The sequence below is a fragment of the Aspergillus lucknowensis genome, assembly GCF_044049455.1.
Source record: "Aspergillus lucknowensis strain CBS 449.75 chromosome Unknown BJX67scaffold_33, whole genome shotgun sequence".
NCBI lineage: Eukaryota > Fungi > Ascomycota > Eurotiomycetes > Eurotiales > Aspergillaceae > Aspergillus > Aspergillus lucknowensis.
In genome coordinates this window covers 238908-255714 of record NW_027263577.1, presented here as the reverse complement: position 1 = coordinate 255714, position 16807 = coordinate 238908, and the positions used below count along the sequence as shown (strand labels likewise).

Sequence of the window (16807 nt, the reverse complement as noted above, 5' to 3'; positions counted from 1 at the left end):
CTATATTAGGAATCGTTGATAGACGGAATAAATATCGGTGACCAAATGGCTCTCGCTAACTGCAATAGCAACGTTGTAGAGGCTCAGGCATGGCTGCGACGCAATACGATATACACCACACATTAATGTTCGAAAACGCTATCCAATGCACCCTTTTCGCCTTTCGAAGCCGACTCTAAATACCCGCACTCACCCTCGTCCTGTGCCGCAGGGTCGTCCGTGTGAGATTCTCTAACGCCTTCCTTGAAGAGTTGCCTCACTATTGCTCACAGCGGCGCTTGAGAACTCTGACATGGCCGTGGGCAACAGGGCAAAGCACCTGGGTCAGGCTAAGCTTTACAAAAAGTATGGAAGTAACCTCCGCAAAGCCTAAGTCCCGACGGGTGTTTGTTTTGAATGTTATTTTTGTAATTTTATCTTTACAAAATTGACAGCCATCAAGGGACAAGTATCTCCATCTCATCGACGGACAGGGTTGCACTGCGCGGACCTAGAAATCACAAAACTTAACTGTGATTCCATGGGATTCGAGCTTGTTAACAGTACAATCGAATGAACGGGGCGGAGAGTCTCGCCACGATTCCACCGAGAGCACGGAAATCTGCTTCAAATCTGGGACTTGCCCGGTTACAGGTATTATCTTCTCTAGCAGGAGGTCGATCTTGGACGTCGGCCAAACATTCTGGAGGGTGAGGGCCTCAATGCGCCGTGGCAACCCGGGACTCGCGTTCAGATCGATCGGACCGCGATGATCTCCGTAGAGAAGAATATCGGGAACCTTGAGAACGGCAAGTTCAGGATAGGACGCCCAGGAATAGGCAGATATGTTGTGGCGCTTCGGGTACTCGCCGGACCAGGCAGTGCCCAGATCGATGCTGATGGATACCTCCCTGAGGCTTTCGCGCTGCGACTCGATGGCCGCCATTGTTGCAGCGAATTCGTCGGGGGAGCTGAAAGATGAGGGGAAATGGTCGTAATGAAAAATCTCAAGTCGGTCGAAAGCCTTAAGGGCCGTGGTCCATGGAGGATCGGGTATCTTTGGCGTCTTCGTAACGTACATCCGCAACTCGCGTATTGTAGAGGTCAGCGGGGTGGGAGGTAGGGGTGTAAAATATTCCACGTTTGACACAGATTCCAGGCACAGAGCGTGCATTTTCGGAAGAGCCGTGGCTGCCCGAAGCATGGGCCCCCGTAATGGAAAGCTCAGGTTCATAAAATATAGTCTCTGTATTTTGGCGAAGGGATTCCCGCCCAGATCGTGTGATACTGGGTCATCCAGCGCCCTGGATATGGCCGACAATATCTCTTGAAATGCGGTGGCGTTGGTGGGCTCACCGCGGGGAAGATCGGAGTAACTTGGCCTGCGAGGACCTGGACCATTGACCAAAGGCCGACCCACAAACTTGCAGAGGCTGACATTTGGGAGGAAGTGAAGCAAGGCAACTAAGTTAAGGGCAGCGTCGCGAGCCGCACCCTCATACCAGTCCCACGCTTGGGCGCTGTGCGGTTGGGTTTTATGCACTGCAGTCCAGAGCCGGCACAAGTATGTGTCGACCAGAGCCTTTGAGACTACTGCGTCGCCCGCAAGATGTTTCGCGGATTGGTCTTTGAGACGAGTAGCTACTTGTCGGTGCCGAGGGGCGTAGCGCTCCTGTTCAAAGAAGACAACATTGGTGACGGCCTTGGCTAGTTCTGGCTTTGTGCAGAAGGTGTTGAGGAGATTTTCGTATTGCTCGCCCGTCCTCAGACGGATCGTGCGATAGATTACGGGCTGCGCGATGGCACACAGCCGACGCGAAGTCAAGCATAAGGGGCGCAGCGAATAGGTGGGGCGCCATCTGGAATACCCCTCCAGATTTGACTGATCTAGTATCAAGCATATCATATGGAGAAGCTCGGAAGGTAGACGATCCATGGTCATCAAGGTCGACTGATGAATCTGGGTTGGTGTTGGCGAAGGGCTGGTGGGAACAGCGAAACACAAGGCAGGTCGGACGGAATATAAATACGAACAAACAGCCTGAGCAAATCCGAATGTCCAAATTAGGAACCTCGTTTTTCGCTCCCGAGGCCCTTGAGGCGTTGCGTGGTTGGGGTGGGGTTTGAGGCTGAGCAGCCGTACGAAGCTTGAATGCTGCCAGGACTCGCTGTCTCCATGAGGCCAAGTGTCCCTGGAAAGGAAGCCTTCTTGACCAACACCAAAGGACAGGGTGTCTTCTTGACAACCTGCTTGAAAATGACCTTCAATAGCCGACATTTTATCATTCTGCTGCGTGACGGGCTGTCAGTGGTAGAAATCAGTGTCCACGAATATAGAAGCCCCAGCTTTCTGGTCGGAATATGGGACCAATATGACAACGATTTAGCCATCGCGAGCATTCTGCACCCCGTCTGAGCCTTGTGGGATTGAGATGACCCTCTACGGAGGTCCGGAATGCATCCTGAGGAGGACAGCACGGGAAATTATGGAGAATGATTGTGGACAGGCACAGAATCACATGATGATAGCAGACACAAGACAGGAACACAACTGAGGAATAATTCTCCATCCAGCACTCTCCGCCACTAGACGCTGTCTCGAAAAGGAAGAAGTTGACAAAGTGGACGGAGCAACTCCGACCGCGGAGTGCGTTTGCCTTCCCAATGTGGAGATCCCGTGCGGGGACCAATACTGACATGCCTCAGAGTATCTCTCTTCATCTCAGGGCTCTTCATTAGCTACTCCTTTTCAGGATTCCATCCTTCCAAATTTTACTTAATATTCTAAGAAGAGTGCAACTTCCTATTTTTACGTATTTAGCAAACCCTGATCGCAAGATGGTCCTCTCTCAGCCCCCAAATCAGCATGTCATGAAGGCTTTCGACCTGACCGGAAAGGTCGCTGCCATCACTGGTAGGAAGTCCCTAGGCTCGCAACACTGCGAACAGCTAACATCATCCAGGAGGAGCTCGTGGTATTGGCCTAGAAGTCTCACGAGGTCTCGCCGAAGCCGGAGCAGACGTACCTATCCCCATCCCACGCAGCATCTAGGGCTGACAAGACATCTAGGTCGCCATAATTTACAACACCTCCTCAACCGCTGATCAGCTCGCCGCTGAAATCGCATCCGCTAACAACATAACAGCCCGAGCGTACAAAGCAAACGTGACAAACCAGGCCGAAGTGGAAGCGGCCGTTCAGAATATCAAGACCGATTTCGGGAAGCTGGATATCATCGTCGTGAACTCGGGTATTACAACTAACATACCTGCCGAGGAGTACACCGTCGAAGAATGGCGAAAGATTATGGATGTCAACCTTGACGGTGCCTTCTACTCTGCCCAGGCGGCGGCGAAGATCTTCAAGGAGCAAGGGCGGGGAAACGTCATTTTTACGGCGTCTGTTAGTGCGACGTTAGTGAATGTGCCTCAGAAACAGGCAGCGGTTAGTTCTCCCTGCTTTGAATGAGTTTTCGTCTAATGGGTGTAGTACAATGCATCGAAAGCCGCAGTCGTCCAGCTGGCACGATGCCTATCTGTCGAGTGGGTGGATTTCTGTCGCGTTAACTGTATTTCGCCCGGTTTCATTGCCACGGATATCCTGGATATTCATCCCCAGGAATGGCGCGAGAAGTGGTATAGCATGATTCCTGCCCAACGGATGGCCCAAAGTTACGAGCTTAAAGGGGTGAGTACTCTAACAAGATGAATACAACATTTATTGATCTTGAATACCTAGGCATATGTATTTTGCGCTTCAGATGCCTCGAGTTACATGACTGGAGCGGATATCGTTATCGACGGCGGATACACATTGCCCTGAATCGTACATCATATGATATTTTCCTGTTCCGTAGATGTGCGTGTTGAGCTTCGAGCATGAGCAAGTTGTATTTCCGCCATACTCCTACTACAATCGCTGCAAGTCGGACTAGCGTATGACGCCGGCGGGGTCGCTGGGACAAATCAAAGAGACCATCTCCTTCTAGTGGTAATGTAGGATATGGCGCAAAGCACTTTGCACCTTCCGCGCTTCATGAATGATATGGAACCAGTCCCTCAGTTCTCCACCCGTCCCATACGCAAGAGCCCAAGCCTCCGTCGGCCTCCATGATTCGATGCTCTGCGTTGCATCTGTGTAGCGATAAAAGCGCACCCTGCGACCAATTGGGAGAATTCCGTAAACTGGCGTGTTTTGTGCTGCATCGCTAGATAGTCTTGGAGCTGATTCGATCCTTCGTCCCAGGTGCTGTCCTAACCTTCACTCTCTCCCCTTTTAACTTGGGTTATAAGGAAGTCACGTCGGACTCCATTGACTTTCTTGCTTGTAAGAAAGTCTGAAAAGCGGCTCGTCCCTCATATTGCGTGTGTTTGGCCTTGGGGGCCGTTGTAAATCCGTCCACAGGGTCGAAGACCCAGTTGAGTATGGAATTCCATGCCCTGTTGATATCCCCTTCTCGGCTCTTGTATTCGAGAGTGGCGATTGCGTCGGTGATGTCCTGAATGTCGAGGTACTCGTTACAGTCAGTATCCTTCTGAAGCTTGATGGATTTGGAAGTATACAGTTGTCGGGGGAGCGTAACGGCTGCCAATAATGGATGTGATATTGGTGTGTGGATATCATGGTCTTCAGTTGTGGGGTGGGACAAGAAGTGTTGGGGCAAGCGAGGTTGAAAAATCGCAGGCATCCCCTCTCACCCCTCCTTGTGGTGCTGTGTTGTCGCCTGCCTTCCCTTTTTGGACGCACTGGGGCTTGGCGTGCTGCCTCCTAGTCTTCTTGCAAAACGTCCTCCATTGTGGTTGCATAATGTGGACACTCTATTCACTACATATCACTACACATCTATTTTTGTGATGCTCATTCTCCGGGTATAGTTTCCTAGATACCGGAATGGCTGAACCAAGGTAATGGGCTCAAACGCAGAGATATACTTTCGGAGATCCAAGGCTGAGCATGACGGGAATCATGTTCGGAAACCAACTCCATTGTAGAGTTACTCGATTACAAAAGGTGACATCAGGAAACTTAAGCCGACTGAATATATAGCGGCACCTCGTGCTTTCGTTTATCCAAACACGACATCCCGAACGCAATGAGACGCAGAAGATTCGGAAAACAGAACGAGGACCCCGACTTCAACTGCGTTGTATGCGCATGTGATTTCAGGAGCTTTGATGAATCTCTCTTCGAAGAGAGGCCGGAGTGGGAGGGCCTGCTCAAGAATTGGCACAAAGGGCGCTCATTCTTTGTACCTGCTACAGAAATGGAACAGCTGGATTTCAAACAATGCCGAGATGGGTGGTGGGATTTTTACCGGACGAGTACGTTTATTGTGCACTCCCAACCGCCGAGACTGTGGCTGAACGCCCGAAAACAAGTTCTCGATGATCCAAAGACGGACCGCATTCTGGTGTCTGGCATAGAGAAACTTGGCTTAAGCATGTACTGGTATCCGGGACCGGCCTCAACAGACTCCAGCAAAGCTCGTATCATCTGGCCTTATCGAGGGTTAAAGGAGAACCATTACAACTGGGATTTTCATATGGCTGACCTCCTTGGCCCGGACAGGCATAGAGAGCAGGGTAGGCGGATTGGATATCCCGTTCATGCGCATTGCTGGTTGCTTCTCAAGCGCGTTATTGGACCTGATATTGTCGAGAGCAACCTCCGTCCGCTCGTCCACTCGATAGAGGCATTCTGGAGGGATAATAAGGACGAGTGGGCCGGTGGCGCTCTGGAGAGACTTCATCATGAACCTGGAGAACTCTCGTGCTTTGATCAAGGCTCCTTTGGACAAAGACATGCCGAAATGCCGACGTACAGGTCGTGGTGGGAGAAGCAGGAGACCGAAAGGCATATGCCCGACGATGAGGTGCGGCATAGACCAGGGAGCCCCTTCAGAATCCCACAAATCCAGGAATTGATGAAACAAGTTACGCAAGAGAACCGCACAACCATACCTTACCGAGCCCTCCAATCACGTTCGGTTGCTCAAGTCCCGCTAGAGATTGCTGTCACCATTGTTGATATGATATCTGGCAGTGGGCCTGTCTCCCGCCAGAGGGTTGACGATACACGGAATCTACTCGAAGCATTTCACTGGATCTTACCAAACTCGTACTGGATATCGCGGTGTGAGCCTAGCCTGGTGTACGAGGCTGAAGATCTACTTCAGAGCGGGAAGGTCGTCAATTGGGCTGCTTTCTGCTTAGGGCTGGAGGAGCTGCTGATCGATCCGCACTGGTTCTGTAATAGCGGACTGAACCATCGGCGTCAGATACTCCACAAGCTGGGTGAGATTAAAAAGTGCTTTCTCCAAAGGGTAAATAATCGGGTTACTGTTGAGTAGGGGCGTTATAATCTGTTAGGGTCTCTAAATTGGGAATATGGCCCCCAACCCTCCTCTGGACTTTTTCGAATGCAGCTATCTGCGTACTCTATCTGCTCTTTACGCCTGTCCGCGCACAGTGTCTCTCTCCTCGCCCATTCTAGCAGACCGTGTTGCTTCCCCAGAAACAGCCTCCTCCCCCTACCAGCGCTCCTCTTGCGATTCCACTTATCCAACCATCCAAACAACAGAACGCCGACAATCGGCACCACCCCAAACATGATAAGCAGCTGGTGCCCGTATTTATAATGCGGCGCATCATACGTCGGGATCACAACGAGCGGAACGCACGCCATAAACGTATACGTGAAGATGTTCCCCGTCGCAACGAGCAGCTGGCGCAGATTCGCGTTATCCTGCGTCGCCTCCTGGCCCCATGCCGACACAATATCAGCATCCTCGCACCCCAATAAAAAATTAAGAAAAGCAAGGAGCTGGAGGACATACAATACCCCCCCATGCTAACGCCGATAGTTCCGCATTGCGCGATTTCAAGGTCTACGAGGCTCAAACCCGGCGACACATGGTGCGGATTACCCCGCAGGCTGAGAGGCCGTATTTGGAGAAGTAATTGGAGGGTAAGGAAGATGGGACAATGGATGAGGTCGGGTGGCGAAGCAGGGCTGTGGGTGATTGATCCTGCAGGTGGCGTCATTGCTCCTGTCTGGGACTGAGGATGGTGCGGTGCGATGTCCGAGAATAATATCCTCTGACAGGATACGCCGTCAGAGAGGGACGGGCTTGGATGTTGTTTCTGCGCAAATGTCCCCAGAAGCTCTGATAGTCATGTCAGGGGAGATGCGATCGGAGCATTCCGTGGCTCGAATTAGCCCTAACTCGGCATCCTCAATCGCCTACGCCACATGGTAACCTTACTGCACTTTGAATAAAAGATGTAATCAACCTCCTTGCCTATCTGTTTACCCCTTTTTTTTTTTTTTCCTTTTTGGAGTAACATCTTGTCTTGCGCTTCCCAAAAATGGTGCCTGCTCCTCTGGTGTTCTGGTTACTGTCTCCAACTCTTCAGAGCCCTTCTGAAGCAGATCATCCATCTCGAAGATACGGTTTCGCGGCGACGGATGGCTAAGAATGATGGGCGCATGATGCAGTTAGTGGCAATAGAGCGCCAGAATAAGCTCAATAGCATTCGGCTAGGCTCTACAGACTCAACGTCAGGTGGATGCGGGCATTCTCTCCGGTCAAGGTTGCCACCCCGGACACCGAATATACCAAGGGTTCTCTGGCTGGGATGTGAGAGCGTCCTGTCGGCTGGAGCGTGACACTTCCTGATGTCATGTACAGGGAAAATATTGGGATTCAAGTTGTTACTTCTTTCAAACAAGAAGTGCGTTATCCACACCTACATCAGCCACGAAATCATTGTCCGCGCTCAGCTCCGATCTATTCATTCTCTAGAGCAAAAGAAAATGAGCTAGACCCGGCATGAGTCGCCCTACATAGTATGCACGGTGGACATCGGATCCCATCCACGCCTCGTTCACCAGAGAAATGGAGGAATCTTGGCCGAACGAGAGGACTGGCAGTGCCAGGCGGCAAAACAGAAGCTCGCAAAGAGTATCTTGGTTCCTGCGAGTGAGCTGGAAGAGACTGACTTGACGAGTGAGCCTGGGTTGCGTAGTTATTTCTTCCGCGGGTGTATGTTGCCTTCTGGTGCTTGTTCGCTTGTTTCCTTTCGTTTCTGCTACGCCCATTCTAACCGCTATGTAGTGGTTGAAGACCCAGAAACGACCGAGATCTTCCTGACAGGGATTGGATTCGTCAAGTACACCGGCCGGCTGCTCCTCCCGACGGATCCAGACAAGGCATGCATCGCGATGGAAAGCTGCTGCCCCAACCAGTGGAATACGCGATTCCGCGTGCCCTCCAATATGCTCCATCCGTACGCCCGCATATATCATAGAAGGCAGGGGGACCGCATTGGCTTCCCCATCCACGTAGATTGCTGGCTGCTCGTTGGCTACATCGTGGGCCGTGAGATCGTCACGCGAAGCCTGACGTTGTTTGCGTTGAGCTTTGTAAGATATTGGGGGTCGCAATTTCGGGACATGTGGTTTGATTCCCTTAATTCCCTGGACCCGGTCGCATCCCCGCCAATGCCATACTCTCCTGGCGACCGGCTCCCTCTGCCAAACCTCCAGAAGAGAGTTGAGCGTATACCCAGCCAAGAAGATACCGGTCAAAAGGAAGAATGCGTTCGCGTCGCCACGACACTCTATCTCCCAGCCGAGATCGTGACGACGATCGTGGAGGCGGTCTAAAGCGAGGTACCGCTGACGCGAGCGCGGATTGGTGACATACGCAATTTGTTTCTGGCGACGAACTGGGTGCTACCTGATACTTACTGGGCGGGACGGTGTGGAAAGCACTTGGGCCATGACCTGTTGGAAGAACTATGCGATGGTGAAACCGTGACTGACTGGATGGAGTTCTGCCTGGGATTGGAGGAGCATTTGGCGAGGGTCCCTTTGTGCTGTGAGCGTGTACTGAGGCTTGAGAGTAGGCTTTCGAATGGACTACGGCGTGTTAAAAGGGAGCTTCTGGGGGAGAAATTGGGCGAGGATGCTTAGTTAGGGCTGCGGCGAGAGTGGCCCATCCGTAGGTATAGCAGCTCTGGATTGTAACCTGCATTCAGGCAGGAAATGTGTCTCTTTGTTCAACTGCCAGTCCTTGTTGGCAAATGCCTTACCAGTCTGTACAATCAGCATTGTTCAAGGCTCCATACAACCTCTTCGAGGCACCGGCAAAAGGCAGTGTTAGCAAAGGTTCATTGTCAAAAGTCCATTGTCAAAAGTCCATTCTCTGCTCCATTCATATCCTGGAATCTCATTGTGTCTGATGTGATTCCCTTTATCAGTATGTTTCTAACAATCAACATGCAGAAACAAGGCCCTTATACTTCAAGGGGGTCTTGTTGCAGTCTGGGGTATAAATAGCACAACAACTTCCACGAAGAGGAGGCAAACAGACTACCACACCTCTATCTATCATCTACTACCAACAAAGACAGCTCTTTTTGCTCCTATTACCACTAAATTCCATAATGCTCTCTCCCGACAAGGAAATCTCCAACGCCCTCAAGGCCGACAACCCCGAGGACCTCCGCAAGGCCCTTCCCCTCGTCCTTGCCTCCCCTCGCCAATCCCAGCTGATACAACGCATCCTCCACCAGTCCGCTACAAACGGCTACGTCGACTGCTACAAGATCATTGCCCCGCTCGTCTTCACCAAGATCGAAAGCCTGAGTTCCGCAATGCACATCCCACAAGCCATCCGCTCCGCAATTCGCGGAAAGCACACAGCCATAGCAGAAGACCTGCTAGATGGGGTACTGACCCTGGCCGTCCCCGACGCGCTGCGATACATCACGACCTGTGCCCTACACCCGGCCATCGAGATGGGGAATACCGCCCTCGTGAAGCGCATCCTAGGTGAGTCCATCCTCTTCCCCGAGGTAAAGAAAGCGCTTGTTTGCGCCGCAGCGAACTCCCAGGTCGACGTTGCGAAAGTACTCCTGACCGACCTGCTCGACGAGACAAAGGCCCATCCACGCGCACTCGCCACCCTCGCAACCTCTGACAAAGACAAAACCGAGGAGCAGATTGAAAGAATGATTAACTTTTCCCAGGCTCAGGCCCTCGCCGCGGGGCTTTTGGGCTCCATCAAGGTCAACGCCCACGAGGTGACTGCCCTCCTGCTGTGGCCGTATCTGGGTGTGCTTGCGAAGATCCGGCCGGATACGCATGAGAGGTTCAACAAGAAGGATATCTTTAACCAGATCCCGGACGAGGTGTATGTGAATCTCGGGTGGGATGATTGCAATAAGCTGCTCGAGAGTGGGATTCCGCTCTTTGTCGAGGAGAGGATTCTCAGGTGTCTTGAGCTGTGTGTGCCGTAGGAGATGATGGAAAGAGGTACGTCCTATCCCCATTTCTGAATTTTTCGCGTGCTACGTCTTTTGTTGTTTCAGAGTTATCGCTATACTCTCGGAAGTGGTGCTTTGCGAGTACTCTGATCCACTAAACCAAATATAAGAATATTATATTCAGTGAGTCCTACTTTCAATAAAGATGACATTCTCGTAGGAAATGGAAGCCAACAGATGTACTTGTCTTATTTCCTCAAGACTCTAGAGTCCTTCCATCTCTGGATCCAGGATGGTCCCAAGCTCGGACTCCATTGTTAAACTTCTGTCTTTATCTTCTACAACCAAGAGAGCTACAGATAAAACAAGGCTTCTTTCAAAGAAAAGTCAATGAAAATAGTATTTGTTTCATGTCGATATAATAAAGAACCGCCATCTTCATGGCGTTTTGTTTCGTATGTCTTTCGACATTCTTTGTCACCTTCTGTATAAAGGTGTACCGTCGCTTCGAGGCGCGGTGAATGTCATCGATCTTTAATTGCTATTTCATGTATCCATCAGTATCTACTTTACTTTGCGCGAAGAGTATCGCCAGTATTTCTGTTTTCTTCAAATAGGAAGTTCGCTCAGCGCTCGACACTGACATATCCGATATACAGCCCTCCACAACGATGTCCTCGCTCGAAAACAAAATCAAAGCAGCCCTCAACAACCCAGAATCTCTGAAAGCCCTGATTCCGGAAATCAAAGCTTCAGAGAGTCCCGAACCCTACATACGAGACATCCTCGTCGGCACCGCCGAAGACAAGTATACCGAGACGTTCGAGATCCTCAAGCCCCTCATCTACCCAAAGCCCAAGGCATTCCGGAAATATGTCGCCAAAGTTCTTCGGCGCGCCATTGAAATGGGAGAAACTCGGCTGGCGCAGGAGACGCTAGCCGAGATTAAACTTATGCGCCCTGGGAACCGTCGGACGAACCTTCTGCAGTTCGCTCTCGAGGTCGCCGGAGAGGCGAACGATACCGACGTTGCGGAGATAGTCCTAAAAGAAGATCTGGCGACACAGCTGCTCGAGACTTCTCTACGGAATGCGTGCGAGGCGGATAATATCGAGATTGCACGCCTCATCCACGCGGACATGATGCGCGACAAACCACACGAACTGAACACCCTGGCAGCGGAATTCGGGGAACCCGAACTAGAAGCAGGCGCAAAGGTGGCATTGAGCTTCACTCGCGCCCGGATACTCGAGAAATGCCTCGACATTTGCCTGAAGAACCAGCACTGGGAGCTTTGCGGGCTGCTGGTGCCGTCGTATCTGAAGACTCTCACACACCTGCACGAACACGATATCGAGGACGGGCCCAAGGGACCAAAGCGGAACCTCGATGTGCCCATGTTTTCGTTCGTCGCGGAAGATACCTGCTGGGACCTGCTGGCAGGGTATTATATTCCCGGCCCGATAAAATGCGTCCTCCTCGAACACATCCTGGCGAATATCCCCACTGACGTGCAGGTCTGGGCTGACGGGGAATGTTTTGATGCGCACAAGCGTGTCCTCGCGTACTGGTCACCGTATTTTGCGGCTATGTTCCAGGGAGAGTGGGCGGATAGCGAGGAGCCGGACTTTGGTAGCAGTTTTGGGGCGGATACGCTGCACCGCGTACTGGGGTATATGTATAGCTCGTACTGGGACGATCCGCAGACGGAGGATAGGGCGCAGATCTTCGAGGAGCTGTACGATGCGGCGGACTATCTGGGGATCGAGGCACTGAAGGCGGAGGTCGGGGCAATGATTCGATCGGATGAGGAGATGGGGGATTCCGACGAGGATTATGTGGGGTCTGATCGAGAAATGGAAGACACAGAAGTTGAGCTTGAAGGCGCGGTGGACGAGGAGAAGGATGAAGAGCCCGGGGAGGAGCCGGAAGAAGAGTCGGACGAGGAGATGGACGACTCTGATGAGAGCCGAGATGAGGACTCAGAAGAATCCGATGATGAAATAGAGAGGGGCGAGTAGTACAAGGAGCGACTGTTATATTAGATAGCACTGATATTCAATGCCAGAGTCCTTGAGTTCTTGGAGTCAGGATTAGATAACTCTATTGAGTGGACATTCTGGTCCTTCTCTGGACAAAGAGCTGATTCTATCTTTATTGCTTAAGATATCACTTCATTCCAGCCCTGAGAGTTCCGGAGCCCCGACCCGCTCCAATGGGTACATGACGACAGCCACGGACAGGGAGCCCTGCTGATTCTATCTCTAGAGGATAAATATAGATATTTCTCGCTCCTCTGACTTCTCTTCATCTCCCGTTGTCGACAGACTGACACCGCAGAATGGATCCTCGCTTCCTACAGATCACCTAAAACCTGCACGATGCAGGCGCCGTTGCTCGTGTCCTCCCGGCCATAAGATCAAGCAAATATTCCACCGAATGCATTTACTTCATCTTTGAGAAGGCAACCGCAGCGTCCTATCGGGAGACCTACAACCTCGTCCTCCCGATAATGGTCACCCAAATGGCGACATTCACCCAAATTATCCGGCTGCAGACACGAGTGGTTGACTAGATTGGTTGCCAGCTAAGACATGATATTCTTAAATTTTGGGATATAAATTTCAGGGAACACTTTCCAGGAATCCTAGAAATATATATAAGTAACTAATAATACTTGCTAGGCCAGGCATATATATCTTTATTAGATCTAATAGGCTTTGGCAGAGGGCGTATCGTTATAATAGTCTTGAGTTGGTTTTTCTAGGATAGCTTTACTAAAACAAGCTTTTTTCTCTTATTAAAATACTGCCATGTATTACTTCCTAGTAGATAGCTATATTATATTGTAAATAATACTTCCTAGTACATTTTAGCCAGTATTTTATATAGATATAGTAGACCAAGATAGTGGTAGCTAAGTTTCTATAAATCTATATCTAGTAGCTGCATGCCGACAGTAATAAGAATAGGGGGAATATTATATTTTATATCCTCTCTAGAATACCTTTTTCTAATAATTTGGTCCTAGATCATCTTCAAACTAACCAATAAATTCATGTGTTATTTGTAGACTTGTTAACCCGCGGGTTTTGGGTTAACCCATGGCCTTTGAAGATGAACTGGTGGGTTTTGGGTTGGGTTGTGGGGATTGGAAACCTACCTATAGGTTACTAAAAAACCTACTAACCTAACCTATAAAATCTATAAAACCTATACATGTATATTATTACCTAATTAGATAATAATCTATATTTTTAATAAATTACTAGATGTGTTTGTCTGTGGGAATCAACCTCAAATACTAGGACTCACGAAGGTAAGCGGTTCCGAATATGCGGTACGTACCGTGTCGTCCCCACGCGTCTCTGTCTAGGTAATCTGGATACCTGCCGAACTTCGTACGAATTATATGTGCAAGGGTTGTTTTACCGGAGTTTCTGGGCCCGATGAGGAGGATGTTGGCGTGTTTGGTTATACCCTTTAAACAGGTTGATATGAAGTATTCTTTAGTACGAGATGTCAGTCGCCATGTGGAAGGGTATGGGGCTTAAACTGCCTGACTGCATGCAGAGTTGGCGCGTGAGATCTTCTCTTTTATTGCCCGGCCCTTTGGCATTAAAATGCTAAGACTGGATTTGGTGCTCCCTACGGAGCCAGACTTGGACCTCATTGGTTGGTATATGAGGTGGTAGTGGGAGTGTTCGGGGATTTCTGTGAACAGAAACAGCGCTAATGGTAGCGAGATTGCGCCGCGAGAACTGGGAGTGCAGAAACAGAAACGAAGAGAGAAGGTGAATGGATGGAATGAACCGGGGGGTTATGAACAAGTTTTTCGAATCATCTGGCCTTCAAAGACGGGTAATTGGAAGCGGGATTCGCATAGCGTTCCACTGGATCAGATAGATCAACTGAATGAACGGTAATATGTTAGTTTAAGCTGTGCATGCTGAACTTCTGCCTGCTGTAGTTTAGACGCTTGTCGTGGGCAGAGCCATCTTCCGGCCGTCATCGTAGTGTCCCCAAGCCATCAGCAGCCCCAGTCGAAGACAAATTAAATCTCTTGAAAGATATAAACGTATCCCGGGAGGATTGTCTCGGAGCACTAGCAGGTGATGACTTCAATATACGAGAGTAGCCAAATTAGAAGGAACCAGCCCTAACCTCAGCTCACGTCCAGCTGTACACCTGCCTTTCTGGCCATCTCCTCTGCTTCCTCACCCCCTTCCAATTCAGGATCTATAGAGAAGACTCGCACCTTCCTCACGATGACCTGAATATCCATGTAAACACAGGACCGCGCTCGCTCATTTTCCTTTCTTCTTCTCCCCACCACCCCATTATTATTAGCGCAGGTAAGTACCCCCGTCGTTGATATGCAAGCTGAATTACTGATTTCCATCATCCAGCTGGTGACGTCCAACATACATAGTATGTTTCCCGTCAAGGAGTGGATCCAGCACTTTTGCCCCCGTTTGTGGCCGCAAGCGCAAGGGTGCTCCACTCCAGACCTCCTGCTAGACGAGGCATGGAGGGATGTGGCGACCAGCCAGCTGCATCTGATGGAAAGCGGACTACAGTCCGTTCCTCCGGAAGACAATGCTTTGGTTCCACAGCCCCTCCGTCTCAAGCGGGAGGCGCGGGACGCGGCGGCCGAGTGATCGGTCGTCGTGGGACGTCGCCGACTGGCCCCCATCTGCTTGACTCTCCTCGGGGCGGCTACTCCGTTGAGGGAAGGATGCGGGCACCAGCGACGGGCTCGCACTTCTACGCAGTGCTGGTGACTAGTAGCCTTCGGGTGAAGCTAAGACGAGCCCAAAGGTAAGTCGGGGAAGTGGTTCCGTGGGAGGGTTCGTGTGGGAGCACTTTATATGTTTAGTTATATACTGGATAGGAATCACAATGAAAAAATTGCATTGCTCATAGCTACCCCATGTTTTTCCAAGTTCTTCCGCCCAAAACGCCTTTGACGCACAGCTAACGTCTGGATCAGCACGCAGCTATCCTGGTCTACTGCTCGTCCGTCGCTCTTCCCCAGACTTCCTTATACGATGGACCACACTCTGCACGGGGACAACTATGCTAGTGCCATCCAATACCTGCCGGCCAACCACCGTTCCCCAGGGGGCGGACGACAAGCATAGTCACCGATTCGGAGGGAGAGTCGGACTCGGACCGGGGCCCGAAAATGCGTACACCACAGGGAAGGTATCTCCACTGTTCACCTGACCGTATGTGATCCAAAAGATCCTGGTGAGGACAGCAAAAGACAGGCTTGTCCGCAACGGGAGCAAGGGGATTGCAGTGGATGGTATAACGAGCTAACATGGACAAGGTAAGGGGTCCATCTGCGATTCCTAAACTTGGACGGTCACCAAGGATGAGACCATAAGAAAGATCCACCTTGGTATTCGCGTCGCCAAGGGCAAAACAGCGATGAACCCAGAACCGTTGTCCCTCCAGATCAAGCAGGCCAAATACCTGTCTCAAACGCGCACGGGGTTTCCTAACCGGGTTGCCGCGTGATGTTTCCCGTAAATACTTCGCTATGTGCAGGCAGTCGCGGTATGTGACGGAGGCACAGGGACATAGATCGACGATGCCGGCATTCGGCATACAACGTCTTTTGAATGGCGAGATTTTGAGGGCAGACCGTGGGGTGAACTCTTTTCGCCGGTGCAGATTGACGCATGCACTACAGAAAGCCCAACGGGAATCCTCGAGTCGAACGAGGAGTTGGTTTCGCGGAACGTTCTCCGGGTTGGCGGATGGCTGTGTGTTGGTATGAAGCAACCGGGGAAAGGAGAATTCATCGTAGTTTACGGCAAATTCGAACTCGCGATAGAACTTCACGCAGCTGAGAAACAGGCAGATCTGATCGATTGGCGAAAGGAGGTCAAAGATCTCCCGGAGAAGAGGAGGTGAGAGAGCGAATATAGCGGGATCTTTTCGTTCTTCTTCACTGCCGAAGAGAGCTCCTGTGAGCGTGCTGAGGCCATTCCACAGCAGCTGGTAGAGTGAGTCTTCAGCCATGGCGGGTGGTGGAAGCCTGAAAATCGGGTATCGAGAAATGTGGAGGTATGACGACAGCCGGCTAACTGTGGAAGGAGAGAAAGAGAATTTATAGACGCTTGAAGTTAAATCAGGAATGAAAGATTGGAAGTATTCTCCGTCGGGCATGAGTTTGAGGGGGCTCTTATCCGTGCCACTCAGGTGTAGTCCGAGGGCCTTTTAACTCTCTACATAGTTGGTTGGAGCTTGGAAACTGGGGTGGGATGATGCAACGGACGTGATATATGAGTAGTGGGACTATCTGCCTCCTAATAAGATAATAGAGTTATCAGCAACTATCTCTTGGATAAGTAATACTCTTTAGGAGACACAGCTAATGCTCCCTAATATAATCATATTAGATATGTTCCTGATGGTTACAAACAAACTCCTGGACTTGGTAAACCCAAAGGATTGACCAGCGTTGCTTCAGGACTCTTTTACACTAACTCTTAAGCATCTCAAATACATTTAACCATGGCTGCTTATTTCATGCTAATATAGT

The 16807-nt window shown here is 50.6% G+C and overlaps 5 protein-coding genes across 5 annotated transcripts; 3 read left to right on the top strand and 2 right to left on the bottom strand.

The window, feature by feature from the left end:
• Positions 1-308: 308 nt before the first annotated feature.
• BJX67DRAFT_187128 (uncharacterized protein) lies at positions 309-2017 on the bottom strand. The gene has a single exon (XM_071025264.1). It carries the CDS (start codon positions 1919-1921, stop codon positions 491-493), a length of 1431 nt encoding a protein of 476 aa, XP_070884276.1. The 5' UTR covers positions 1922-2017; the 3' UTR covers positions 309-490.
• A 635-nt stretch (positions 2018-2652) lies between these two features.
• On the top strand, positions 2653-3954 carry BJX67DRAFT_187126 (SDR family oxidoreductase). Its single transcript, XM_071025263.1, has 5 exons — positions 2653-2893; positions 2943-3001; positions 3050-3424; positions 3470-3667; positions 3719-3954. Exons 1-5 carry the CDS (start codon positions 2818-2820, stop codon positions 3800-3802), a joined length of 792 nt encoding a protein of 263 aa, XP_070884275.1. The 5' UTR covers positions 2653-2817; the 3' UTR covers positions 3803-3954.
• Positions 3955-9429: 5475 nt separating this feature from the next.
• On the top strand, positions 9430-10284 carry BJX67DRAFT_383034 (uncharacterized protein; the record flags this gene model as incomplete). Its single annotated transcript, XM_071033358.1, has 1 exon — positions 9430-10284. One exon carries the CDS (start codon positions 9430-9432, stop codon positions 10282-10284), a length of 855 nt encoding a protein of 284 aa, XP_070884274.1.
• A 638-nt stretch (positions 10285-10922) lies between these two features.
• On the top strand, positions 10923-12272 carry BJX67DRAFT_383033 (BTB/POZ domain-containing protein; the record flags this gene model as incomplete). Its single annotated transcript, XM_071033357.1, has 1 exon — positions 10923-12272. The coding sequence occupies one exon, from the start codon at positions 10923-10925 to the stop codon at positions 12270-12272; it is 1350 nt and encodes a 449-aa protein (XP_070884273.1).
• A 3061-nt stretch (positions 12273-15333) lies between these two features.
• On the bottom strand, positions 15334-16284 carry BJX67DRAFT_383032 (uncharacterized protein; the record flags this gene model as incomplete). Its single annotated transcript, XM_071033356.1, has 1 exon — positions 15334-16284. The coding sequence occupies one exon, from the start codon at positions 16282-16284 to the stop codon at positions 15334-15336; it is 951 nt and encodes a 316-aa protein (XP_070884272.1).
• Between the last annotated feature and the right edge of the window lie 523 nt (positions 16285-16807).